Genomic DNA, 27,544 nt, shown 5'->3' with positions numbered 1-27,544 from the left:
ATTTTGTGTCTATATAAGATAATGAATGCTCACTAAACTTATTGTGATAATCATTTCATGATGTATTTAAGTCAAATCATTACACTGTACACCTTAAACTTATACAGCACTATATGTCAATGGTGTATCTCGATAAAGCTGGAAGAAAAAAATATGAAAAGAACAAAAAAATATATATATGTATTGAAAAATATGAGATTCACTACAAATCACCAAATTCAGTTTTAGGGAGTTTTGCCAACCTAAAAAAGCTCACCTAGGATGCTATCTGATCCATTGATGGGAGGGGTGTGTGAGGCAGCAACATAAGGTGAACTGCTGGTACTGGCACGGTGGAAGCTGGACATTGGTGGAAGACTTGTGTTTATGTCTGTTGGTGAAACTGAGTGTGGAGGATAACTCTAAAGAAAGGGGGAAAGAGACATGATCTATTAAATATATTTTCTGAATAATATGCACATATAACTGGGCAACTACTATAACAGGTTAAAAAGAACATCACAAATTAGCAGCTGAAGAGCACTACTCTTGTCATTTACTTTTTCAAAAGGCATGAAGTAAGCCTAGAAGTATTTCAAAATTCAGAAGTTTTGGCAGAATCAAATCTTACACTTGTAATCCAAAAGAAACACAAGTGAGGACAAAGTGTTGCTGCACCCTAGTCATGTGTTACAGCCTACCAAGCGGTCATGTGAATGAAGGCTGCCATAACTACTGGATTGAGACATGTGGGAAGTGGAGGTCCCCAGAATTCCACCAAAACCAGGCTGGCTCATCCCATTTGATGAACTCCAAAGGTCAGAAGAATTGTGGGTCCCATCTAAGACAAAAAGAGAAATATAAAATTTTCCTTAGCCAATATTTTTTCTTTTATTTTGATGATGCTATAAAAATTCAAAGGGTACCCTCCAGATATGTTTTTCTTCCCCTTTCCAACCTAGTCTTACATCTAGTTTTCTTCCCTCCAAACTGTATAGTTACTATGTTAAATGAAGGAAAAAAGCTTTATAGTTAGAGGGAGAAAAAATAATTGAAACTGTAGTAGGCAGGTCATTATAAAAATCTTCACAAGACCTAAATTCATATAAGGGAGGACAATAAAAATTCCAAATCTGGAGATAAATTTGGATTTAACTTTTGGTTAAATGGTATACCCATATACAAAAAGTTCTTAATCTATAAGCAATGTATATTATACCAAACATTCTCAAACTAGAATAAAGAAGTTTCTCTTACAGAGAACCTAAGTAATGAATAATGACTATATTATAGTCAGCCTTCAAAAGAAATGTGTTAGCAATGACTTCACTCACCAATGTAAAGTCAAGGAACCATTTATGTAGTAATTTATTGCTCCCATAGTCCAAAACCACAGAAGACCAAATAAAAATGATTTGCTAACAAGAATGAAAGGAAGTGCAGCACTTTTTCTCTCTTAAAGTCTTATTCTGTTCTATGATATTCACTTTTTACTTGCACTGATAATTCTAGGGGTGATATGAATCTGTAATTTAAACAAGAAACTAAAATTGTTAATAGCTTTTATACATTTAAATCCTAAAATGAGAAAGAGCAGCTTTACTCACTTTTCTCAACTGAAGTCCTTTATAAATTCAATCAATATTAGATGGGCACTCCGATGCTTCGCTGAGTAATCCAACTACATTGCAGTCAGCAATAATTAGCAATAGGAAACTTTAAAACTAAATTTTAATTTGCTTCAGCCAAACATATCTAGATTAAAAATGTCTGAACTTCTATACAGATATTCTCTTTCCTCACAACTTTAAAATATTAGCTAATATACAAGAGATAACTGTTGTAGTACTTGACAACTATTTGGCAGTACTTACCTTGCATAAAGAAAGTGCTAGCAAACATACTGGTTGGTGGCTTGGGAGATGGATAACTAGGAGATTCACGGTTGAAGTCATCTGAATTTGGGGATGGTGCATATACCTTAAAATTAAACAGGAAATTTAATTAAAATGTAAATGACTGTCATACCACTTATGTAAAATGTGTTACATTTCCTGAAGGGCCTAAAAAGGCCTATCCAATATTGAAAAAGGCCTACCACAAATCCAAATAAACGGTCTAAATCCTCATAAATAACATCTAACTTGGATATTATCTACCTGTTTGTTTTTAGCTGATTACTAGAGAAAAAACTATTCTAAATATCCCTGTAATGCATCTTTGTGTGACAATTACATCAGGTGGTTGAATAAAGTCACAAATGTTGACTTTGCTTACAAAACACAAATCCATATAGGCTCATGATTCAAAATGTGATAGTGGAAACTAATGTCTTTTGAATACAGCATGAAATAAAATTTGTTTTATTTTATGGATTTGTTGATAAAATCTATTCTTTTCACTGTCACAAGATTTATCAAAATCAAAATGAGTTAGACTAAGTGTTACTATTCTTTATTACTATTAAAAGTTAACTGTGAAAGGCACAACACAATTGTTCAGAAACTTCCTTAACTTAGTAGGGTTGGCAAAATTAAAACCAAGTTCTGCTCAGGGGTTTTAATTCTTTAATTTCAAGTAAATTTTCAAGTCTGGCACAGCTTTCAGGAAAGGCTCATTTAATCTGTCAGAGCAGTATTAATTTCCTTTGGTAAACCTTTGCTTCAGATAAACAAAGTATGAACATTTTGAATTGGCAAATGGCCAACTCTGTCATTTCTCTGGAAAACTAAATGGGCATCCAAATAACTGTAATAATCAAAACATGATCAAACCATTCTCATGATGACTACTGAAACCAAGAAGGAAGACAAGTAAGTAACACTTAAGGTGATACATGGTCTGTTAAAGTAAAAGTAAACCAGGAGTCAGGAAGAATGGAAAGGTGTCCTACTGTGAGCAGTGTATGAAACGTATTTCTTTTGTTTAGTCTGATAAGGGTACATCTATTAAATTTTAATCCAAAATAAAAATTCAAAGTGTTCACTTAACGTGGAAAAAAGTAACTAGCTCAATAAAATTATGGGAGGATGCGTAAAAAAAAGCATCCACATTATTTTTTGCATAAGCACAGAAGATTTCTGGAATTACACATAAGAAACTTAATGGTTACACCTCTGGACTTCTAACTGGGGAGGAAAACGTTTGCTTTATGCCTTTCCACACAGTTTGATATTTTTATCAAGCATACATTCCTATGCATTAATACAAAAGTGGAGGAAGCACACACAGATTAAAATGGGAGCCAATTTTTTATTTATATAAACTGTCATTTATTCTTTCTCTGAGGCATTAACTAACTGTAAAGATTCCTGGCAAATTACCTAACCTTCTGAGACTCAATTTCCTCATTTGTAAGATGGTGCTAACATTACCTGCATGGGGGGGCAGGGGTTGATGGGAAGATTAGATGAGATAATACATACAAAATGTTTAGGGAATTCCCTGGCGGTCCAATGGTTAGGACTCTGCACTCTTAATGCTGAAGGAACAGGTTTGATCCCTGGTTGGGGAACTAAGATCCCACAAGCCGTGCGGCCCAAACAAAACAACCTCCCCCCAAAACAAACAAAAAAACAAACAAAACCCACAAAAACAACCTGGATTCCTCAAGATGGCTAAGGCGCACAGAAGGCTCGAAAATGTTTAGCATGGTAACCACTCACTACGTATTAGCCAATAATATCATCTTTCTAATTCTTATTAAGAGCAGTTACACTGCTACATATTGTGCCTGTTTAGTACTCAAACTGCTATTTCTTATAGTTTTTGTCTGACATCATCCTACTTATATACAGTTCACCCTAGATAAAAGGTTAAAAAGTCAATTTTTAGTCTTCTTGCTAGCCATGCTACTACAAGCACAGGTGTGTCTTTTTAATGGACTGGCATTCAGGTTAGTTTCCTACTTCTTACATCCCAGAGCGGAAAACACACACTTGTGGTACCTGAGAAGTTTGGGACAAGATATATTCCTAAGAAGTACCCAGAAGGATCCTAGATAGGGGATTATGCATTATACATATTAAACATATTTTTCTAGTTTGGTGCTATGACATAAAGACAGAGTTAGAATGAAAGAATTGGATATACACAAATGTGTTTGCAATGTATTAGATAGGCTGATAGGCAGGAAAAGTTTTCAGGAAAGGAATTTTGTACTTTTTTCTTTTAATCAAGTTTCAGCATCAAAATTTAGCTTTAGCTAGATGTCCTCTGTCCCCTTTATAATATACAGATTTTCCCCAAACTATGCTGAAACCACAAACAACAAAAAAGAGATGTAGAAAGAAAATACAAATGAGAATAAAATTTAGAAGACAGCATTAGAACATGTTTTTGTCACAAATGCTTATTTACTATGTATACCATCACTGATCTGAGAGTATACAGTATAAAGTTCTCTAATTCTATCTAGGTTTTAGATTGAAACAGTATGTAAACCTCCCAATGATACTTATGAAAAACTCCAGTTTTGATGTGTCATTTCACACAAAAAAATCTACATAATTTGTCAGTTAAAATTTATATATAATCTCCTAATATATATTTCTTTATCCTTATTTCTATTCAATTCACTATATTCCATACAAGATAAACTTACACTTTAAAATTTTTTAAATGTATGCAATTACAAAAGCAAAGAACTTCTGCTGATTTACAAAAGAACTTTTGCTGACTTTATGGATTTACAAATTGCTGTAAATAAAGGAGAATATGCTGATCAGATAATGGTTAATTGATGACTATCATGGAAAGCAAGAAAACCAAGATAAAACACACGAAGAAGAGGCTTGCCTGCTTGCCTACTCTATGTAAAAATTTTGAAGTTGTATTGAGAACACAGGGCTCATTTTAGGGCAAAGTTGTTTTTAATGTTAGTCTCTATAAATAGACTTTGAAAAAGATAAATGGACTTTTAAAGAATAGATCTTATAAATGAAAATGGTAAAAACTCTAAATTACTACAAGTTTATCATTTATTTACTAACATAAGTTCAAAGTTTTTATCATGATAAAAATGTTTTGAAAACCATGGTTCTCAAAGAGGCCCATCTAACAGCATTTCTAACACACGACAAAAAACTTTACTTTTGGTATCTTAACCATAGCTTGCAAAAACATAGATGCAATGTTATGAAGCAGCAGTTGTGCCAGTTGCGATTTTTCAGATCAAAGAGTTCTTGCGGCAAAGCACAACTGATGTGGTCTCAAAGACTTTATTAACTCCAGATGTAGGAAAATAGTCAGCCAATTCCACAAAAAGAGCAAGTCTCTTTTAGTTACAATCAGTACTGGCCACAAATTAAAACCAGACTGCTTATGTCATCTGATCACCTGCACATAGATGCCAGTTTTTTCCTAGTTAATGATCTAATCACACATTTAAATCTTAAATATGATTTTGTATCACAACAAACAAAATTAAGAGAAAGGAATATGTGTGCTCAAGGTGATTAAAATCTACCAGGAGTCACACTATTTTAAAAAGAAACAGAAAAAGTACAATTAATTTAAGATGTTCTATTGAAATGTGGTAATTAGAAATTTTCTTTAGAATTCTAGCCTCCATTTCAGAATGTCAGGTTCAAAGTAGGTATCATGTGGGAATGTCCTTCTTTCTCAAGTACTTAATTTTTCTCTTCCAGGAATGGAAAAGAGAGAAATTTTGAGTGTTGGGTGAACAGAACCATAACATTTACCCCAACTTAAACGAATATAACTGAAAATCTAACAGATACCTCTCTTTCATTGTTAAGTATGTTTGAAAAGAATAAATTCACAGTAATATCTCTACTGTCCTCATCCCATCAACCCAAACTTACTTTTTAAGAGTGACAGAGTACTTCAGGGATGAATATTTACATTACTCTATACAGTGATTACACAATTATCCTTGGAATGTTTTAGCTCATAAAACCAATTGGAGTCAAGTTAGCAAAAACATTCCTTTTTTTCCTGCTTGGGTGATTCAGTTTAGTCATATGGATCACCCCAATTCAGGGCAGTCCACTCTCTGTTTAGCTTTAGAGGCTGGAGGTGTGCACTGTGCTCTTGATTTCAGTGCATCCTTCCTGTAATTAATACTGGAAACATCTCTGCAAGGCAGAAAGGCATGATTTTCTGATAGTTGTTCAGCAAAGATGAAAAAAAGTAGAAGCTTCTGCTAAAAAGATCTTTTTTTCTTTTTATCTTGTCACATCCAGTGATGAATTAAAAGATGATGCCATTCCCTATGCTTTTAAAAATAGATCCAAAGCCTGTGTGGTACCTGATATCTTTAAATGTTCTAAATGATGAGGAAATGAATTGGGAAATTTCTTTAGTATGTGACAATAGCTCGCTAGATATCTTAATTAAGATACACTTCCACAGAAAATGAGAGGAATGCTTTAGACGGGCACTGTCCAATAGGTTTCTGTAATAATGGAAATGTTCTATATCTGAAAAGACAGTAATGTATCTATGTCTGTACAATACAGTAGATACTCGTTACATGTGACTACTGAACACTTGAGATGTGGACAGTACAAGTGAGAAACTGAATTTTTAATTTCAATTTAATTAATTTAAATAGTCATTTGTGGCTACAGGTTACTATACTGAACAACACAGGATGAAATCACTCTTCCTTACCCACCAGTTTAAAATTAGATAAATTATTTTGAAAGAAATATTCTAGGAGCCTCATAAACTTCAAAGGCTCTGAAACGAAAACCAAAACTCTTAAACATTTTGGGAACACCTTTATCTAATTTGGAAAGAAGAAAGACGGAGAAGCTTATAAATTTTTCTGAACATGTTCTAACACAGAAATTATTACCGATACTTCATTATGTTTAGGCTTCTATTAGCGCTTTTGTCAAGATGGTTTGACTAGCAGTTCTCTTTAAGTTCCAATATGTTAAATACCATTAAACACTTTAATGCCAACATTAAACCTCCAATGTGTGAAAAGTTTATGCTAATAGCATAAATCATCTCCAGCATAATCTTTATCATCAATTTACCAAAATAATAAAGCAAAACAAAATCATTTGGCTAATTTACCCTACCATCATAATTTTAAAATAAAAACGTGATACTATATTCAGGAGCATACACTTAATTTATCTCATTTTATATAACTATATTTTGTATTAAGCAATAAAAATTTTTCAAGATCTAGCTGAGTATCTAAAACCTGACAACTAACAAACGAACAAAACAGTTCAGGTCACTGGAAAAAAAGAAAACCCCAAACGAACTCAAATTCTAGCTTTAAAATCTGTAATTAAACCTCTGGGCCACTGATTTTAAAAGTAGGCACATTTAAGGGTCAACACTCAAAAACTAAGAAAGAAAAACTAGGTAATTATTATAAGAATTTTTTAGTTACTGCTGGTCAACCTATGCAAGTTTCATACACAATAATACACATAAACAGTTTCCTTCTACCTCTGCATTTTGTGGGACCTGAATTTACTAAAAAGAGGCTGCTTAAAAAACAGTAAGTAAAATTTCTGCTTTAAATAATTGGACTCACTGAGATAAGAGTGCTAAGTAAAAGTTAAAGAAATTTTAGATTAAGAAATTTAACTAAATTTAAATTTAGTTAAATTTAAATTTAACTAAAAGTTAAAGAAATTTCCTAAAAACTATTCCCTATTGATTTTTCTGATCATTTTGGATCCACTGTTTTCTATGCATACTGACCTTATGCATAAACTTGGATAAAAAGCATATCTTTAACATAAATGTCAAAATCTTAAAGTTTCTGAAATTCAGGGCTTCCCACTTTCCTGGTTCTTTCTTTAATCAAAATTAAAACCAGCACAACCCAAAAGAAAAAGACATTTAAAAATTTAAGTACATGAAATAGCAGTCTAATTTAAGAATCTCCTAATATCCAAGAATATTTAAACAAATGAAAGATTTGATAAATATCTCAATGTTTTCAGTATTTTAATATTACATAAATGTAGTAAATTTTGCCGTAAAGTCCAACCTACTACTCAAGTTTTTATGGTAATTCCAAGCCTATGGGGGGGGGAGGAATATTTATATAGTTCCAGTACTAAATACTGTAAGAACTGAAACCAAAAGGCATCATAAAGCAAAATGTCTGAAGTAGGACTAACTAAGGGACACACAAGCTATCCATGAAAGATTCTTTTCATCTAATTAGTTAGCCTGATAAAAACACAACTGAAATTTCTGTAAAAGGCATAAATATATGTTCATATTTTCAACACTCATAAATAAAAGGACCAATATCTTTTCCCAAGAATTTCCGGAGAGCGATTTGGGGTGAAATAATGTAAAATTTCCTTTCTAACAACGATAAGAAAAAAGAATTCTAGCTTTCAGTACAAAGCAGCTTAAAATCAATTACTACTGCTGCTGTCTAAAAAGTATAGTTGAGTAATAGTGGTTTTCATGTGTGAGAATTTCTTCTTAGGTAAGTCAAACACATTTTAATTAATCTTAACATCACTGGGCGTATTTTATCAGTTCTTTATTGTAACCAGTATCATTTTTATAATAAGCACAAATTTTTTTCCTGAGAGATAAACCATGGAATTTTTAAGGGACTGGGTTTGAAACTTGTATGCTAGGATAATGTAATGAACAAATCAATGAGTGTCACTTCTTCGCTATCTACATTTTAAAAATATTTAGACCCAACAATACAGCACCTGATCCCTTTCTTCAATATGTTCATGAGCTAGTGGAAAGGGACATAAATTTCCTTCTAAAAGATTAATAAACCTGACCCGTGACAACATATTCTCCTGGCAGAGGCTTAACTTCCTGGTATTTGTGTTCACTTGAATCAAGAAAAAAAGACCTTCTTGGATTCATATCTAGAATATCGTCTCATACATTTTTGATAAAGGGAAAAAAAAATCAAAGCAGATTTAAGCTAAACTCCTTGTCATCCAATGTCTTTAGCATTCTAACTTCAGAGAATGCTTAAATGACTTCATGTTTTCCTCATCATACAAATGTTAGATTTAACCCTACTGGGCCCAAAGCCAGCCTGGAAATTCGAGTTAATTAATTATATACTTTCCTCTCTCATGTTAATTAGCAGTAAATCCCCAACGGAACAGAAATGTAGCGCTATATACTCTCATATTGGTTTCTGTGCTTTTATTAACTGAAAATGTTTATTTGAAAAATAAATCTTAGAAGTATTTACAACGCAATTTTAGCTACTTGCTGCTCTCATACTTATGATAATACAAATTATGTGGGGAGGCAGGTGCCAAAACCATGGCTATACCAATTTTCACTACTACGAGTTCTATTAGAAGAGGCCTTCTAATTTCCTGCATTTAAAAACATATCTAGGATAGTTTTAAGTTCTTCATCTTAAATAGAAACTAGTAAAAAGCTGCTTGACTGACCATATCAATTAGCATTCACAAAATTGTAAGTCTGATCATACATGCAAAACATATTTATTTTTAAGAATGGCCTAGTGTTTTTCTCAGTGACATTTTCTTTCCAACGGAGTACTTTGATACAACCAGTAGCAAGGATAAGTGAAATCTGGCCCTCTGCTATGGAGACTAGTTTACTTGTCCTTGGATGATAGAAAAGAGAAAACCTGCTCTTTGACAGACCTGGGTTCAGTTCTGGCCTCAATATTTAACTAGCAGGGTGGGGCTTAAACAAGTTACCTAACTTCCCAGCACCAATTTTTCCTTACTTATAAAAGGAGGCTAGTAACAGCTAAATGACAGAGTGGTTATGAGAATTAAATGAGGTAAACATAAAGTCCCCAGCGTAGTTCCTGACACAGAGTAGCCCTTATGATCATGTTAATTCCTGTCTCTTCTTTCCCAGATTCCATACAAAGAAGGTGAATATTCAAAATGTGTTTCTAAGCTTGAGTTTTAAAACTTGGATTTCTGTGTTGTCTCTAATAATATTAAAATAATCCCCTGAAATAATGAAAAGAGCATCATGCCTGTACTTGCTCCAATTTTTATACCTGGAACACTTTATAGCATCTTCAGTTCAAGGCCTAGAAAATGGAGGCTGATGAGATAGGTGAAGAGAACAGGAATCCTCTCCTCCCAAAACTTTCCTTCCTTTACCTCTAAGACTTTCTACCTTTCTGCATAAAGGACACAATTGAGTCATATCAATGAGAAAACTGAGTGCAGGCCAAGTTCTTTATAAGTAAGGAATCTCAGAAATCCATTATTCCTTGCTATTTTTCAAAGTTCAAAAAAATAGATAATATTCAAAGTGATTTTAAGTCCCCTATTTATCATAAACACATATTAATATCTTATAGCATGGTACATAATACAGCTACACAAAAGCTACATGTGATATAAAGCATTAACCCCTTCTCTTTTCTGATAGTGGGGAAAACAGGGTTAACATTTTTGCCTTTTTGCCTTTTCTTTTCTGCACATAGATGCCCAAGCCTCTTATATTTCCAACAGTACAATACGGCCACATAATCTTAAATAACAAAATATGAAAAGGCTCTTCTCTTATTAATCTCTTTTTTCCTAGAGTCTGTTCAGTCTATTTATTAAATTACCCCAAGCATCCTTAAATATATGGAAATCAACTTGAAAATTTAAAAATAAAAACCGGAAAAAAAGAAGGAAAGCATTTTCTTTAAGGCCAGTATCACTCAGGATTTCTCACTCTTTCATAATACCCGTAAAAGGATCTTAAAAATGAAATCAAAATATTAATGTTCAAAATATAAATCTGTCCTATCATCTTAAGATAAATTGATAAAATGGAGTTAAAGAGTGAGCTTAAATTTAACCGGTTCATTATGAGAATTATACAAAAATTCTATAACTCAAGTGAGGAAATACATTTCACTTAGACTCTGGCAACGTTAAAGTGCTAGTTTTTACTATAAAGCATTGATGGGTAGACATTTCCCAATATATACAAAGATGAAGTATTTACCATGGTCTTTGGATAATATAATTACATACTATACGATTTTCTTATTGAAGAGTTAGAACAATAATAATAAACTAGATGTGGTAAAAGTAAAACACATATAAGACTAAGGGCTTATGATACAGAGGACTAAGAAAATATATCATCCTTTATGCATTTTTCAAGAACATAAAAGTCACCTTTGACCTATATCAAGCACAGGCTATCAACTTTCAGGCTACACTTTTCTAACATACCAGCCATGTCATCTACCGTAAGCCTGGAAATACTTAATACGATCAAAGCTGTTCCCCACCCCTCCACCCCTAAATGTAGAACAAAGAGAAATGCTGTAATAGAGTGATCTGTGCTCTTGAAAGAATAAAATCTAAACTCAATCTGAGTTATAGTCTCTCTGCTTCAGGGGTCCTGTATGATTAATTTTACTAAACTTGCACACACACCATTTTCAAACAGACTATTTCACTTAGAATAGGACATAAAAGAAAAAATTTTCACATTTGAAAGACAGTTGCCAAGGAAATTACATAGAGATCAAGTTATTTCACTTATACCACCCATCTAAACCTACCTCTCACATTCTCCAAAGCTCTGTTTATATGGCTAGTGTGAACACATACTTTTTAATGAGTTTAAGGATATTTTGGCTTGATTGTCATCTAGTAAGAAAGCTTACTGAAAAGTTAAGAACCAAATGCTAACGAAGTCCAAAGAGGCCTTACCAAAGCAGTCAGAGAACGAAAAAGTGCTTTCATTAGTTCTCACGTACACTGGTTAAAGTCATATGCTACTTTAAAACATTTTCAAGTGATAAAAAGGGAAGGGACCAACATAACTGACTGTATACCTATTTTAGGAAAATGTGATTAATTTTTTTTATAACTTCAAACATTAACATTAAAAATGCCTCTACTCCTGACCAAAAAAAATTGCTAAAGTCATTTACGTATTTAATACAACACCTGAGCTAATACATTGTTTTGGAAAAATTGAGGAGGAAAATACTGTATTCCTGACATAAACCCAAGATTGTTATTCACTAGTATAACATTTTTATGTTTATCAACTATCTTATAAAGATAAGTCCTACTGAATATTCCAGAAGTTCACCTTCTTTTTAGAATACACAAAATCCTCTGACTTAAAGATATTTTTGTAGAAACATACTAAGTAATTAATACTGAGTAATTAATTTAAAAAACAGAGAAGTTTTACTTAGCAACACAGAAAGGTATTATTTTAAAACATCTAACCATGTGCTATAAATCGACCAGAAATACATTCTTTGGAAAATGTATAAATGCACTCTTTGAAAAATAGTGATTTATTTTATGAATCTGTACAGGGTCAAAATTCTAGTTTGATTGGAAACAGATGGTATCTGAGTAAAGTCAGGCTCCGGACCTGAAACTCCAAACAGGAAATACGGCCCTCACTAGCTGACTGCTTCCCTAATCATTCCCAGAGCTTCATACTTGTTATTTTTATGAATATCTAAGATGACTTTCATCTTTCCCTTCTATCTACAAAGCATCAAGTAATCTTCCCTCTTTCTCTCTCTGTTATATATGTATTTTACATGTAGATTATATGTTTACAATATAAGAAAACATTAAAACTAATGTACTTTCAAGCTCATTCCTAGTAAAGACATCAGGCATTAAAAAAATATCCCACAAATTCAAGTTTATTTTCTATATTATTTTAAAAATAAAAGCCAAAAACTATTGAGTAACTGTGTCAAAGACAACTTTGCTAACCATACTTACAAAGAAACATACAATCTTAACGTATTACAGAATATGATAAAACAAAACCTCACAGGTTTTAGTAAAAAGTAATTAATCTACCCTCCTTTCCCTTAAACCAGTTAGAAGCTATCTGAACAAAGAAAAAGACTTACCGTTTTTCCATTGTAGTAATACATCAAAGAATTGCTGCCCATTCCAGGGACAGGATAAGCACAATACATGTTGATTTTGAAAATGTTACTGTTTGCAGCTAATGCACTCAGCTTCTCTCCAAGACATACATCCACACAGCCAAACAGAGTTAAGTCTTCAGCACTACGCATCCACACATGATCTACTCAAAAGGAACTTATGCAAAATAGGACTGAACCAACTCACGGAGCAGAGAGGGAGGGTTTGTGCTGTAAGTAACCTCTTTCAATCTCTATCAAGTCCTCACACTGGTGGAGGATACCAATAAGACAAATTCTGGAATTTTAAAAAAATACAAGTCACAAGTGCTAAATAATAAAAAGTGATACAGTGTCTTGGAGATAAATATCCCAAGGAATTATTAATATTGTCATATATATAGTATATATGTCTCTTACAAAGAAAGACAAACTGACAGATCTGCTAACCTATTTTTAGTTTAAATTAGAGCACTTGTAGCAGGGAAACCTAGCTTGCTACACCTCTAGCAACATTACCATCTGGCATGGCCTACAGTTGCTTCTAACAATGATAAACACATGATCAAGCAATCAGGAATTGGAAACACTGAATCATGTGTAACAAGAAGGATCTAAACAGTTAAGCCTTGTACAAAGTCACTTCCTGGAGAAAGCGGACCTGTCATGTAAGTACCTCTAAACTAGGTAGAACAAACCATGATTTTTTATGTTATAAAAACGGTATGGAAAGAAATTTGACAGGAACACATTTCATGAAAAAGCTCATTCCAACAATTCAAAAAATTATCTTGAAAATAAATGATCTGTTTTTAAAACATAATATTTAATATAGGTTTTCAATTATAAAGCTCCTTAAATTCCTCACTCATAACACCAATTAAAAGTTTATAATGGACTGCACTTTCCTAGAATATGTACTAAGCAATTCAATAATTAAAAAGAAAAAACAAACAAGGTTTTGTTTTCCCTTACATAAAAATATGAAAGGCTGGTATGTATAGACAAAATGTGCACTGTAGCTAATAAACTAAAAAAGATTTCTTGGAAGTCTTTCCTCCAAGTTCATTATAGTTCTTAACTAACACTTAATATATTCATATTTCTATGTTAATGTTCAAATTTCTCAAAAAGGAAAACTAATCAGTGTGGGAATAAACATCTCATAGATTTAAAAAATTCATTATACTTAGAAGTCAAAAGGTCTTAGACATTGTTTTGCCAATACTTTGTTCTCACACACAAACATATTTCATTATTTAAAAAAATTTCAATTTGTCTTTTGGTGTGGATTCTAACCCAGAAAAACAGAATAGCAACTTTTCTTTCCTCTCATTTCCCCCCATGAAAACCTCTTTGTACTATCTCTTCTCCCTGTGCCTTGCAGGTTCTCACAAAACTGTTAATCAGAGGACAGCTCACAAGCTGCAAAAAAGGGACACATCACTTTTTTAAAGGCACCTTTCATGAAGCAGAACTGCTCTAAGGGAATATTCTAGGAATATTCTATAAGGGATCCCCAAACCCACCATTTTTATGAAAAATATTCATTAAAATATAACAATAAAATCAAATAAGACAATAAGGCCAGCTAAGTTCATAATGTCTTAAAAGCTTATGGTGTTGGAATAACAATAAAACCTCCCCACACTCTCCAGATATAGAAAGGGCTAAGCAGCAGCTGCAAAAGAACATCACTGTACAGCAGACCATTAAAATGCCAGTCTGCAGAGTGGCTTGTAACTTCCTCCCTCCTGAGAGACCACAAAGACCCATTTCAATCCTTAGAGAACTGTGTAAAAAGCGTTGACTTACAATTAACAATGCCATGCCTTAAAACCATTCAAGTAAATTTTAGTCTTTTATAGACATAGTCTCTCTCTGACAGAACAGCTTAAAAAAAAAAAAAAAAGGAAAATCAACCATCCAAAATAAAGTTTCCTTTTCTCCTTAATGAATAAAAAAAAAACCAAAAACTTACTTTTAAAATAGAAATTTAGGGGACGGGGGGAAAAGGGCAGCCACAAAGCACTTCAACATTTTCTTCCTACTGCTCAGCTTCAACCTGAGAAAACTTTTATATATTGATTTAAAAAAATCCACCTACAGTAGTTAGGCTCGTTTCTTTGGGGCTTGCCAGAAAAGAGAGAGTACTATGATGTTTGTTAAAACAAACAGCATAATGTAAATCCAACTATGCAATCTTGGCTATTAAAGCATAATGAAAATTTGAGTATTTCATTAACAGTTCTTTATTTTAGAGGCAACTATATGGTATTCTGAAAGTAATAAACAAATATCCAAGTTTAAAAAGTTCAGAGTAAAACCAGACAGTATAATACTCTTTTACTGTTCTAAAGCAGTTTATTAAGGAACTGGATAAGACTTGCTATTAAACCTGAAACCTGAACTTTGAAACATAACAGTTTCTAAGCAGAGCTGAGTAATTAATTAAAAGCTTTTGCTTCTACTTTTCATTCCTCCTCTCAGAAACACAGATACAAAATCCATACATGTGCTCAAATGTAAGATGGAGCCCCCCCCCCATGTACCCAACACAATCACTTGGTATACACTACTGCCTATACTGAGGGCGGATATAGAAACGTGAGGGAAGAGAGAGGAGTTGGGGGGGGTGGGTGGGCATTTACATACATATGGCACTAAATTTATTCCTCAAAAACGGCAAATCATCAAGAAAACTGGTGGTAATTTAAATAAAATAGTCCCGTATTTTACTCGTATGCTATGGTAATGTCCTTCAAGTTTGCTACTCCAAAATAACATCTTTTTGAAGTCTGCCTTACCCAAAAGAAAGTAAAACTGGTTGATGTAGACATATTTTTAACAGTTACAAATTATCTTCTATGATAAAGTCCTTTTTCTCTTCCTCAAAAATATTTTTTAAAAAAAATCTAATTTAATCTATGTAACAGCTGCAGCACAATTTTTTTTCTTAAGCAGAATCATATTACAGGAAAAAAAATGCATATAGATGGATCAAGTGCTGCTCTAGTCAATGCAGTTGTTTAATCTTTGCCTCTTTTTTTTGAAGGAACATGTCAAGGGTTAATCCTATGACTCAGTCTGACAAAACGAGTCAGCTGGAGACAGGGCCACTTTTTAAACCTGATTTCAGACAGACGTGCAGCCTGCACAGGAGCTCTGAACTGTCATGCACTTTTTATCCTGAATTGTTTCCACCCGCAATTCTACGTAATCACTTATGTGTTATTCTAAGATTATGTGATCTGACTCAATATTCATGCTACCTAGTCCAACAATCTAAAAACTCACCAACTTTTATAGCAAAATGGGCATTATGGTACACACTGGCAACATGATTAATGAAAATGTCAGAGAACCCTGAAAAAATATGACTTGGAGCCATACATCTTTTATTAGCAAACTGATTATTCCTGGTTTGAGGATTACTGCATTTCACTGATTTTAAAATATACTTCCCTGCCTTCAATATTTCAGGATGTGATGTTTATTGCCATTCCAACAATCATCAAGCACAGACCTAAACTAGATAAGAAAAAGCTATGATGTGTTTTGCCTAAGCAATTTACTTCTTTCCAGAAGATTTAGGAAAAAATGTTTCCAAAAAACCTACTAGGTAGAGACCTTCTGGCAACTTCAGTTTAAATTCCAGGCCCTTATTTCCTTCTTATTTTTCTGCTGACTGGGAAACAGATCATCCTTGGAGAGCTATGCAAAATTTCCTGGGGTTACCCATGCAATATTTTAATTTATTTTATTAGCTCTTCTTTATCCCTGATATTTGGATTGCTATAACTCTCAAATCTGTTTTTTAAACTATCTTAAACACGAATGTTTCAAGAGTGACTTAAAATTCTAAAAAAATTTTAAAAGAAAATTTCAATTTAACTGAATTACACATCTTGAATTAATTAATAAAGGCCAGTTAGTGGTTAATATTATTGTACATTTTTCTAAAATAAGCAGGCAACATTCCAGTGTCCCAAAAGGCCAAAAGATCTGGCTGGAAAAGTAAATCTAAAACCCACTCATAGGATTCCTCATGAAAAGTTTCAACATTATTTCTAAGTGAATCAATTCCTGGAAAATAAGACTTTCAGAGTGAAAAACAAAGCTAAACAAAGTTCACATGTGAATAATTCCACAAATGAACTCTATATATTCCTGCTTTACGAAACTCACTAAATAACTAATACGTTATTGGTTGCAAGGGAGGTGCGGGGTGAGGATAGTTTTAAGAGGATAATAAATAAGAGAATCTACAAGTAGGAAGATACAAAAGCAAAAGCAAAAATGTCTCCTCTTCCTTATTTAGCATGCAGAAAGATGACTAGTAAATGAATACTGTCTCCTAAACGCACAGTAAGACACCAAAAAATTCCAGGTATTATATCTGAACATTATATTGCAAATTTTTCTAGTATATGCTGCTTTGTAAATAAAGTCACTCCTAAGTGTTCAGGAAGTTGGTCTTCTGGTCTTTTTCTAATATTTAGAAATATTATTTTTCTCACAATTTAGAAAATTTACTTTTGCAAAAAATAAAGCAAGAATATAAAACTCTAGTGAAATAATGCATCCCTCTCAAACCGATCCACTAACAATCAGTACCTATTATTTAAACATAATAATGCTATTTATCTGAAATCATATAATGCATCTTCTAACTCAACAATATTACTCTCATCTATCTTGCTGATAACTAATCAATCAGTAAAAAGGCTTCCAAATACTGTCTTTCCACTGTATGAAAATATGAAAAATCAAAGACGTGGTTTTCTGATCTTTCCTCAGGTGATATTTTGAAAAACTGGTTCCAATTATGCCTTAGTTGTGAGTACCTAAATCCTAGCCAAACCAATAATCAGAGTTATATTACAGATTGGTCTGAAAACTGGTACACAATTTACTTGGATATTGATTGGAAATGAGGAGCAACCACCCCCCCCCACCACTTCTCAGTAAAATTCACGCTAAAGTTCACAAATCACATCATCTGTCTCAGACATAGAACATCAGATTTCTTATCATCTCTTTACAAAAATCTCAAGCCTAATGTGTTTTAGAAATGCTTAATGCTTAACAAAATAGAAAACACCTATCTGTATAGCCAATGTAAACAGTCAGCTGTATAAACTGCATTTATAGGGCAAAAGAACACTTGTTTAATTCCCCTTTTTGACAACCATATGACCAAAATGAGGATGTGTAAAAACAGCCATACCTCCTGGAGGAGAAAAGCAGATAAATCTCTTTCTGAGGTAACTAAATAGTATCCCTCTGACATCAACATGAACAGAACTGACAGATCATACAAAGCTTCTAAAAGGCAATCATTAAATACCCCTTCAAACAAGATAGAACTACCACTACTGAGAATATATAAAACATGAAGCAAACTTCATGTTTATCTTGATCATAAACTCACTATGACAAAGCAGTTTTCCTCGAAAAATTAAAGTGGGGAGTCCCCCTCCCTAGTAATTCCTGCATCTCTTGGCTGTCCATTTCTTTCCCCATATGAATTGCAGTTTGTCACTTCTCATTTACCACTTGAAATAATACGGTAAGAGATTCATTAACTATGTTGCAACTTGATAATTTTCCTGCAGATGGCTCTATAATCACAGCACTAATGGTGTGTCTGCGGGTAAAAAAAAGTTGAGGAGAGTATCCAGGTTTTAAAATTCTTTAATAAACCAGCACTCTGATGAGCTTTCAAGACTGGGACAAGGCATTGCACTACTGACTTATTAGGTTACAACAAAACAAAAACTAGAAGCAAACAAAGCTATTATTTTAAACCATAAAGGTAAACAATTTGATCTTGGGTCCAGTTAGCTCTGCCTTAAGGAAAGTGCTCCCCGGTTTTTTATTTCTTCTTTGACCTGTGTAATTTTTTTCTTCTGAGCTGGAAAGTACCAGATCCTTTCGATTTATGAGAAATGGAACAGTACCATGATATTCTACTCTATTTTAAATTTATTTTTAAAGAGACCAGAAATAACATCTGCATCTTACTTAGCCCAGAGCCATTTCAAGAATCTGCAACTGGAAACTCTAAATAACTTATACATTAAGTTATTTCTGGCACCCAATCTATGTTTTGTTCCAGTAAAAATTCTTGCTAGTGGTAGTAATTTTTTAATACTTCATACCTCTAATTAATTAAGTACTGAGTATCTACCAAATCATCCTGCCTCATATTTGTAATGATCAAGTAACAAAGCAGAGTTCATTTTAGCTATACTCACTGGAAGAAATCATGCAGATCCTAAATTTATGAAAAGACCCATCTTAAAAAGAGAATGGGGGCTTCCCTGGTGGCGCAGTGGTTGGGAGTCCGCCTGCTGATGCAGGGGGCACGGGGTCGTGCCCCGGTCCGGGAAGATCCCACATGCTGCAGAGCGGCTAGGCCCGTGAGCCATGGCCGCTGGGCCTGCGCGTCCGGAGCCTGTGCTCTGCAACGGGAGAGGCCACAACAGTGAGAGGCCCGGGTACCGCAAAAAAAAAAAAAAAAGAGAATGGGGGCTTCCCTGGTGGCGCACTGGTTGAGAGTCCGCCTGCCGATGCAGGGGACACGGGTTCGTGCCCCGGTCCGGGAAGATCCCACATGCCGTGGAGCGGCTGGGCCCGTGAGCCATGGCCGCTGAGCCTGTGCGTCCGGAGCCTGTGCTCCGCAACGGGAGAGGCCACAACAGTGAGAGGCCCGCGTACCGGAAAAAAAAAAAAAAAAAAAAAAAGGAAAAGAAAAAAGAGAATGATTTCTAACCATTAAATTCTGGTGACCAACTCTCAACAAAAGCCAAGTAATACTTCAGTTTGAAAACATATATGAGGATGGTATAATAAGCAGGGAAGGAGATGGGAGATAGTGCCAGTTTAAAGCAAAACAAAAGTTTCAGTAATGCTTACTTAGTATGCTTCACTGGTAAAGGCAATATGCCACCCCAACAAGTGTTCCTTACCAGACAAGTTGGGAAACACAGTCATAAAACTCTGAAAGAAGAAAATGTGTTAAGCTACTTGTTCTATGCATCTCTATCACAAATACTTACAGTAGGGCAGAATAATTCTCCCTACCACTCATTAGTACTCTGTAACATGAGATAAGCTGCTCAGGTTCCAGACACTGTGGCGTCATACCATATGATGAAAAAGAGCATAGACTAGGAGTCAGGAGACAGGGATTCGGGTTTTAGCTCTGCCTCTTAGGAAGCATGAGAGCTTAGGCGAGGTCACTGAATTTCCCTGAGTCTGAGTTTCCATTTCTGGAAAACTCAGGAATTAAACTAGGCCAAACATTTCCTAGCCATTTCACCAACAGTAAAATCTTTTATTACCTACTCCACCCCAAAACACTGAATTCCTATTCTGAAAGATTTTTGTCTCCCAAACTTTTCTTGAGTTATAATGAATATTTTTCCCTGTTAAAAAAAAGCCATGCAACTCCCATTCAGAACTTCTGATTAAAAGGAAAATGAAGCACTGCCATGCTGAGCTAATTCTAGTGAAAGAAATCTGATAGCACAGATAATTTATTTCAGTAAATTACACAATTTGTTAGGTTTTCTGAAATATTTACATTTTGTATTACTAATTTTGAAGACCCAGGTTATGACTCACTGGCATAGATGATACCTAATGTCCACACACCAACCTTAAATTGTATTTTTATAATCATATCTGCAAGTGGCACAGTTAAAAGCCCAGAGCCTCACATGAAATTAAAGGTTGATCAGATAGGGAATCAAAAACATTATTACAACTTCTCAATTCTAAGCTAAGAGTCCAAATGCTTGTATTCTAGTAACATTTATACGCTGGCAAGTGAATTATCTTTACAAGGGGTTTAGTTATGTATTTCTAGTAATATTTTCGTTTAAAACTAACATCTTTTTAAATAGCTCTGTAGTGTCTAGGATAAAATGGTAAAAAAAAATGAAAAGGGTTGACATCTTACCAATAGGTAACAACTCTTACCTAATTCTGTCATCTAATTAGCTCGGTAACAATTTTGGTTTCTTAATAACTTGCAGTTTGATCTACAGGTCAGACATTTTATGTTTAACACAACACCACTGGGAAAATAAAGATTTTTGGCCATATTCTTCAAATAAACATGTAAGCCTCTACAGAGATGGCTTTGTTATAATTTTAGTAGGCAACAAGAGTTAAGGAGACAATCCTTAACTTAAGAGAGCTCATCTTAACTAAGTAGGCTGTGGCTCCTGCACTGTTCGGTAATAAAGAAGTTGGGCCTGTGATTTGCTTCTTTGTGCCTTTTGGCTGAAGAATTTAGTACATCATAAAAGAGATTATGTGGATTATAGACAAAGGTGGCTGTAATGAATACATAGGTTGGATAGTTTACAGGGTATAATACAAGAATAAAGGGTGAAAAGCATGTAGCAGTACCACAGTACCTTTACAGCTGTATGATCTTTTTTTTTAAATTAATTTATTTACTTATTTATTTTTGGCTGCATTGGTCTTCGCTGCTGCATGCAGGCTTTCTCTAGCTGTGGCGAGTGGGGTCTACTCTTGGTTGTGGTGTGCGGGCTTCTCATTGCAGTGGCTTCTCTTGTTGTGGAGCAGAGGCTCGAGGCGCGTGGGCTCAGTAGTTGTGGCTCATGGCTCTAGAGCACAGGCTCAGTAGTTGTGGTGCATGGGCTTAGTTGCTCTGCGCCATGTGGGATCTTCCCAGACCAGGGCTCGAACCCGTGTCCCCTGCACTGGCAGGTGGATTCTTAACCACTGTGTCACCAGGGAAACCCCAGCTGTGTGATCTTGAGGAACACTGGGGTGCTCTAACACTGGTTATTTGAGACTGAAATATTAAAAAGATTCAAACTGTGTTACTATTGTTAAAATTGGAATAAAGATATGAATACAGGATCACAATTATTAATGCTAAGTCCACACATGGAAAAACCAAATTCAGGTCTTCCTAGCTGTGATGTATCTAACTGAGAGTAACACTATGCCTATGTAAATGGGAAGAATTCCAGTGATCTTTGCCACAGAAAACACTTCCACTTTTCTGAAGAAAAACTGGAGCTTTTTTTTTCTCCGTGAAAAGCTTTTACAAAGTTTAACCATGTTAAACATCTTACAGTATAGATAGTTAAAATATACTTGTAGCTCTCCTTGAAGAATATGTTAATTTCAGATTGTTCAGTATGTTGTTTATACCTTCTCTGAGTCAAATGAGTATGATCCAGGAAGAAAGAACAACTATGGCTGTATTGCTAATCATTTAAGTTTGTTCATTTATTCAACAACTATTCACTGAGCATCTATTATGCACCTAGGAGCTGCTGATAAAGCAATAAACAACATAAGTAAAATCCCTGTTTTATCAAAATTCTCCTGGGTAAGACAGATAAAGAATAAATTATAGTACATCAGATGGTAGTAAGTGTTTCAAAGAAAATTATAGCAGGAAAGGAGATGGGGCATGTTGCCATTTTATATAGGATGGTCAGGAAAGATTCCCCAGTGATAAAGTGATATGTGATCAAAGAGAAAAGTATATAAGGAAACTAGCTATATGGGTACTAAGGGAGGTGTGCTCTGGCAGAGAGAAGAGTAAATGCAAAGGCCCTGAGGCAGGACGGTGCTTGATATCTTTAAGGAGCAGTAAAGAGGGCAGAAGGCTAGAGGGATAAATTAGTGGAAAATGAAGTCTGGGAGGTAGCAGAAAACAGATAAGAAGGGTCTTGAAAGCCATTTTAAGGACTTCGGTTTTGCAGAGATACGAGATGCTGTTAGAGGATTTTGAGCAGAAGAATATCATCTGACTTAAAATTTAAAGGGATTGTCCTGTATTAAAAAAAATGATTTAAGGAAAATTGGGAGGTCAGTTGGGAAGATGCTGCTTTAATTCAGGAAAGAGATAAAAGTGGCTTGGATAATGAAGACAGCAGCAGGTGGTAAGAAATGATCAAATTCTTGAAGACAATTTTAGTATGAGCAATTTAATATGGGAAGATAACCACTGTTTTACTTTTATGTCAATGAAACCATAATTTTTTTTCCTTTAGAAAAAGGTTTCCTGTATTATGGTTTTCCATCCTCATCTATCACATGAGGATCATGACACTACATTGTTAACTACGTCAATCCCAGCACATTGTAGAGTTATGGCTGAATTACTGGTAATTTACCGCTTGGGGGGCAAATTTATTCCTATTATTGTGTATAATTAGGAGTTAACTGCACAATTGAGGAAAAAAATAGGACAAATAGTTCTGTGTCTTATACAAAAAAAGCAAGTTAACATATTTTTGATCATTTGGAACAGCCAGAGTAGGAGAAAGTTGAAAAGTACAGCTTGGAGCAGGAAGTCATTAAACGGTGATGTTCCCCATCATAGATAACATAAAATAATAGCTTCACAGTATTTATTTTTATCCTCTTAATTTAATTCAAAAAGCATTTCCTGGATACTTCACTATGTGCCCACAGGGCGATAATCACTCAGATGAAAAAAATTTTAAAGTTAGCTTATTTCCAAAGGTCAAAGTTACCTTTTGACCGTAAGCATCTTGAAGACAGGGTACAAGGTCCATGGTTTATTATTACTTAAATATCTAAAGCCTAGAAGAATTCTTAATTCACAGTAAGCACTTTATATTCACTAACTTTATCAGAATGAATTCATATTTCTCTCAGTGGAAATTTACTAAATGGAGCCCACTCTAGTAGCAATAAATTTCTAATTCTCATTCAAATTACTGTTTTTTGAAATTTATAAGTATCTTCGGTAATGTTGAAAAACATATTGATAATTTCAATTATGTCAAGTTTTATGGTTTAAAAAATTATCAAGCTCAAGTTGGAAAACTTGAGTTTTATTACTTATTTATGAAGTGTTATTTATTAACACTAGCCATCATAAAACTAAAAAAAAAAAACTAAATAAGAACCATAAATATTCACTTAAATTTATAGAGATTGTGAGTTTTCTAGTCATCTAAGTGAAGATTCTCTTAAGTTTTTTTTTTTTTTTTTTTTCGGTAGGTACGCGGGCCTCTCACTGCTGTGGCCTCTCCCGTTGCGGAGCACAGGCTCCGGACGCGCAGGCTCACGGGCCCAGCCGCTCCGCACCATGTGGGATCTTCCCGGACCGTGGCATGAACCCGTGTCCCCTGCATCGACAGGCGGACTCTCAACCACTGCGCCACCAGGGAAGCCCTCCTCTCTTAAGTTTTGAATGAAGCTTTTAGGTTTAGAGAGACATGTCACGTGTTTCAACAGAATCTGTCTCACAATCATACATGGGTTGGAACTGATTCTCAAGCTGCTAGGAACTACTTTTTTAGCTTTGGGTTCTATGAGGAAGTTGGACCAGGATAAAAGATGGTGATTAGGCACATGTATATATAAGTTCAAGGAAAAAATTATAATAGAATTGTTTATATCAAAGTCAAATTATTTAAATACTTTAAACCCAATTGTTTCAAATAAACATTTTCTAATATATCTCTATGTGGACTTATTTTTGATGTCATAAACTTCTGCATATTATTACCTAATGTGACATTTAAATCCTAGAAAAATTATGACTTCGTAGCATCCACTTTATATATTGAGGTTCTTCCACCATCCTAGTCAGGTACATTTTAAGGCAAATAACTGTCCTGGAAAGTTTCTATCAATGTGCCTACAGCCTTAAGGAAATGAGGAAGGGACTAATGAATATCATGTAATGGATCTAAAAAACAAACAAACAAAAAACAGGGTTTTATTTTGTTTCTCTTTGGGTCTGTTTTTCACAGGAAGTAATATTTATGAAGAAGGTAAGAATATATCTACTCTAGGCATACACTTATGGTCTTTAAGTCTAATGCAGAGGTTGGCAAATTATAGTTGTGGGCCAAATCAGGTTTACCACCTGATTTTACAAATGAAGTTTTACTGGAACACAGTCATGCCCATTCATTTATGTATCATCTGTGGCTGCTTTCACACTCCAATAGCAGAGCTGAATAGTTGTGACAAAGACTGTCTGACTCACAAAGCTGAGCAGATTGACAACAGAACCCTTTACATAAAGTTTGCTGACTCCTGGTCTAGCACACTGAGGAAGAGTAGAAATATAGGCTATAAGAAAGAGATAGCAGATTCTAGCAAATTTTCCAGAAACAATTTCTAGAACCAAATTACTTTTGAAAATTAATAAAATGTTGTCATATTATACATATATTGGGTTATGTCTTAAATTAAATGCAGATAATAAAAAAGACAAAAACTTTGAAGGGCTAACACTTTAAAATTTGTTTAAAATCGGACTTCCCTGGTAGCACAGTGGTTAGGACTCTGCACTCACAATGCAGGGGGCTGGGGTTCAATCCCTGGTCAAGGACCTAGATCCCACATGCATGCTGCAACTAAGAGTTTGTATGCCACACTAAGGAGCCTGCAAGCCACAGCTAAGGAGCCCGCCTGCCACAAATTACACCTGGTGCAATCAAAAAAAAAAAAAATTGTTTAAAAATCTATTCAATGAATACAAATAAGGAACTATCTTGGAACTAGTAGTGTTTTTAAACTGCTTAGAAGTCTAAGTATGAACTTATCTATATAGCATAGATTACACTCCTTGAAATTAGTTATCGTACAAGTACACTAAATGACTTTTCAAACTAAAATCATCACTGGTTAAACAAAGGAAATATCGGCGATGGCAAATTTCATGTCAGCAAATTACTCAGGATATAAATGCCTTCCCTAACCTAGAATGAAATCCAGAGCCCCAAACTTGGGGCTTAGATTAAGAAACTTGGAGCTTCTTAATTTATTCCTTCTTTCCTATACTTGAAGAAATTGTATTAGATAAAAAACGAAACAAAAAATCTTCATGGTTCTACTGATGCTGAATGACAAAACAGTGGGCTTAACGTCTGAAAGCATTTATAGAATTCAACCACATATCCTTTAAAAACCATACAAATTACACACACACACACACACACACACACACACACACACACACATTGGGGCTTATCCTACATCTGGTTTGTAAAGTCTCAAAGATCTAAAATATAGCAGCGGAGGAGTTCAATAAATCGTAAAAGCTGGTTCTGAAATTCAGCCATGTTCTTCCTTCTTTAAAAAGAAATAGAAAGGTCAGAAAATAACAAATATCACTGTGGTTGTACCATCACATCAGTACAAACAGATACAGAAGACTTGCTCGCTGGTAACTTTTCCTTTTTTTTTTTTTTTGACTTGAAATCAGATCAAAGATGGACTGGCTTGTTACAAAAAACCAACATCTTAGAACTATGGATTAAAAGCCCATTATCTACACTGATACAAGTCTGACACTGTTCTGAACAGTAGTTACTGTCAGCATAAACAGTGGCTATTTCTTCTTATTAATGTATGAAGAAAATCTTTCATTCAATGACCAAACTGAATATGAGTTTGGAATGGATTATAGAACCATTCGCTTTAGGTACTAAGATTTTCCTGCTAGAATGACCTGTAAGGTCAGAGAAAGAATCAGTCTGTTTGGAAATTTTATATCAAGGTAGCCTTCAAACAGAGACAGCTTATCTAACAGTTCGAAATAAGAAACTCTTAAGTACCTAGTTGTTGTGCACCCTATGGGCTTGTCTGCTAAAGGAGCTAAGCAAATATCTATTCCCACTCACGTTCAGGAACTGGAGTGTTCACTTTATGAAGTTTAGCTTAAGCTGGTGCTGCATGTAAATACTGTTTATTCTAGAATCAACTAGGATTCTTGCTAGTTAAGGGTCTCAGATAATTGTCTACAAATACACTGCTACCCTAGCTTCCTAATAACTTCCACAGAACACTCCCACAGATACATTTCTAGCTTATCTCACTATTTTTGTGGATAAACTGGAGGTAACAATATCTCTATAGTTCTACCCTTGACCTTTTTCTTACTGGTTCAGATAACCACTAATCTTTCAAGTGGTACTTTTCCAAGTTATTCATTTATATCAGCCCCAGAAAGTTGTATCTGTCCTCCCTTTCCTATTTAAAAAAAAATCCTCACTTTAGCCACCCTCAAAATTTAATATTCTGACTTTTCTATTTAATATTCTTACTAATTATATTTAGTATGTACATGAAAATGCTAGATCACGGTACATGTTTAGTGGGCTTTGTGATTTAGAAACACCTCAGAATATCTCCAATTATCTCAAGAGGTGTCCCTAAAAGAGAAAATTTAATACTAAAAATGACAAAAAATCCACATTAATTAAAAAAAGCCATTCCCAACAAAATAAAATCCTACAAAAATTTGGCAGAAAGGAAGGTCATTTCCTAAACTATAGTCAATTACCAATTCAAAGGCTACAGAGCTCTGTACCTGTCCGCAGCAAAGCAAGAAAAGGTGGTGTCTAAGCTGCTTTGATTTATCTCAGAAACAATAAAGTTCCTTGTGAGGGAAGAATCATAAAAAAATTTTTTCATGATGGGTAGGGAGGTAAAATATACTTTGAGAGTTTAACTCTCAAACTCTCAAAAAAATTAAAGCAATTATCTGATAAACTGTTACAGCTTTTGTGGGATAATATATACACACTTAAAGACAGAGGGCAAAGACTAGCATGATATTTGACTAAGAAACAAAGAGATTGTGTCATCAGCCTATGTGTGGGACTATAAACCAGTTATGTTCAAAATGAAGAAGACATGCCAGACTTCCCTGGTGGTGCAGTGGTT

General features: G+C 34.4%; 1 protein-coding gene across 11 annotated transcripts in view; it reads right to left on the bottom strand.

Moving 5' to 3' along the window:
- TCF12 (transcription factor 12) overlaps window positions 1-27,544 on the bottom strand; it is a 381,378-nt gene that overhangs the window by 47,853 nt on the left and 305,981 nt on the right. For 8 of the 11 annotated variants that reach the window (XM_029237048.1, XM_029237049.1, XM_029237044.1 and 5 more), the window contains 3 exons: window positions 1,854-1,959; window positions 681-820; window positions 257-401 (listed from right to left, as the gene is read on the bottom strand). In XM_029237048.1, coding sequence (XP_029092881.1) covers window positions 257-401; window positions 681-820; window positions 1,854-1,959 — 391 coding nt within the window. Of the gene's footprint in view, window positions 1-256; window positions 402-680; window positions 821-1,853; window positions 1,960-12,811; window positions 12,975-27,544 lie in introns of those variants that run through there. The other 3 variants (XM_029237052.1, XM_029237051.1, XM_029237050.1) reach the window with 2 other exon arrangements.

Source organism: Monodon monoceros, unplaced genomic scaffold (assembly GCF_005190385.1).
Source record: "Monodon monoceros isolate NGI ecotype Baffin Bay Population unplaced genomic scaffold, NGI_Narwhal_1 Super_Scaffold_21, whole genome shotgun sequence".
Classification (NCBI taxonomy): Eukaryota; Metazoa; Chordata; class Mammalia; order Artiodactyla; family Monodontidae; genus Monodon; species Monodon monoceros.
Note: the sequence above shows the minus strand (reverse complement) of the source record. Positions and strands in the feature narration are given on the sequence as shown.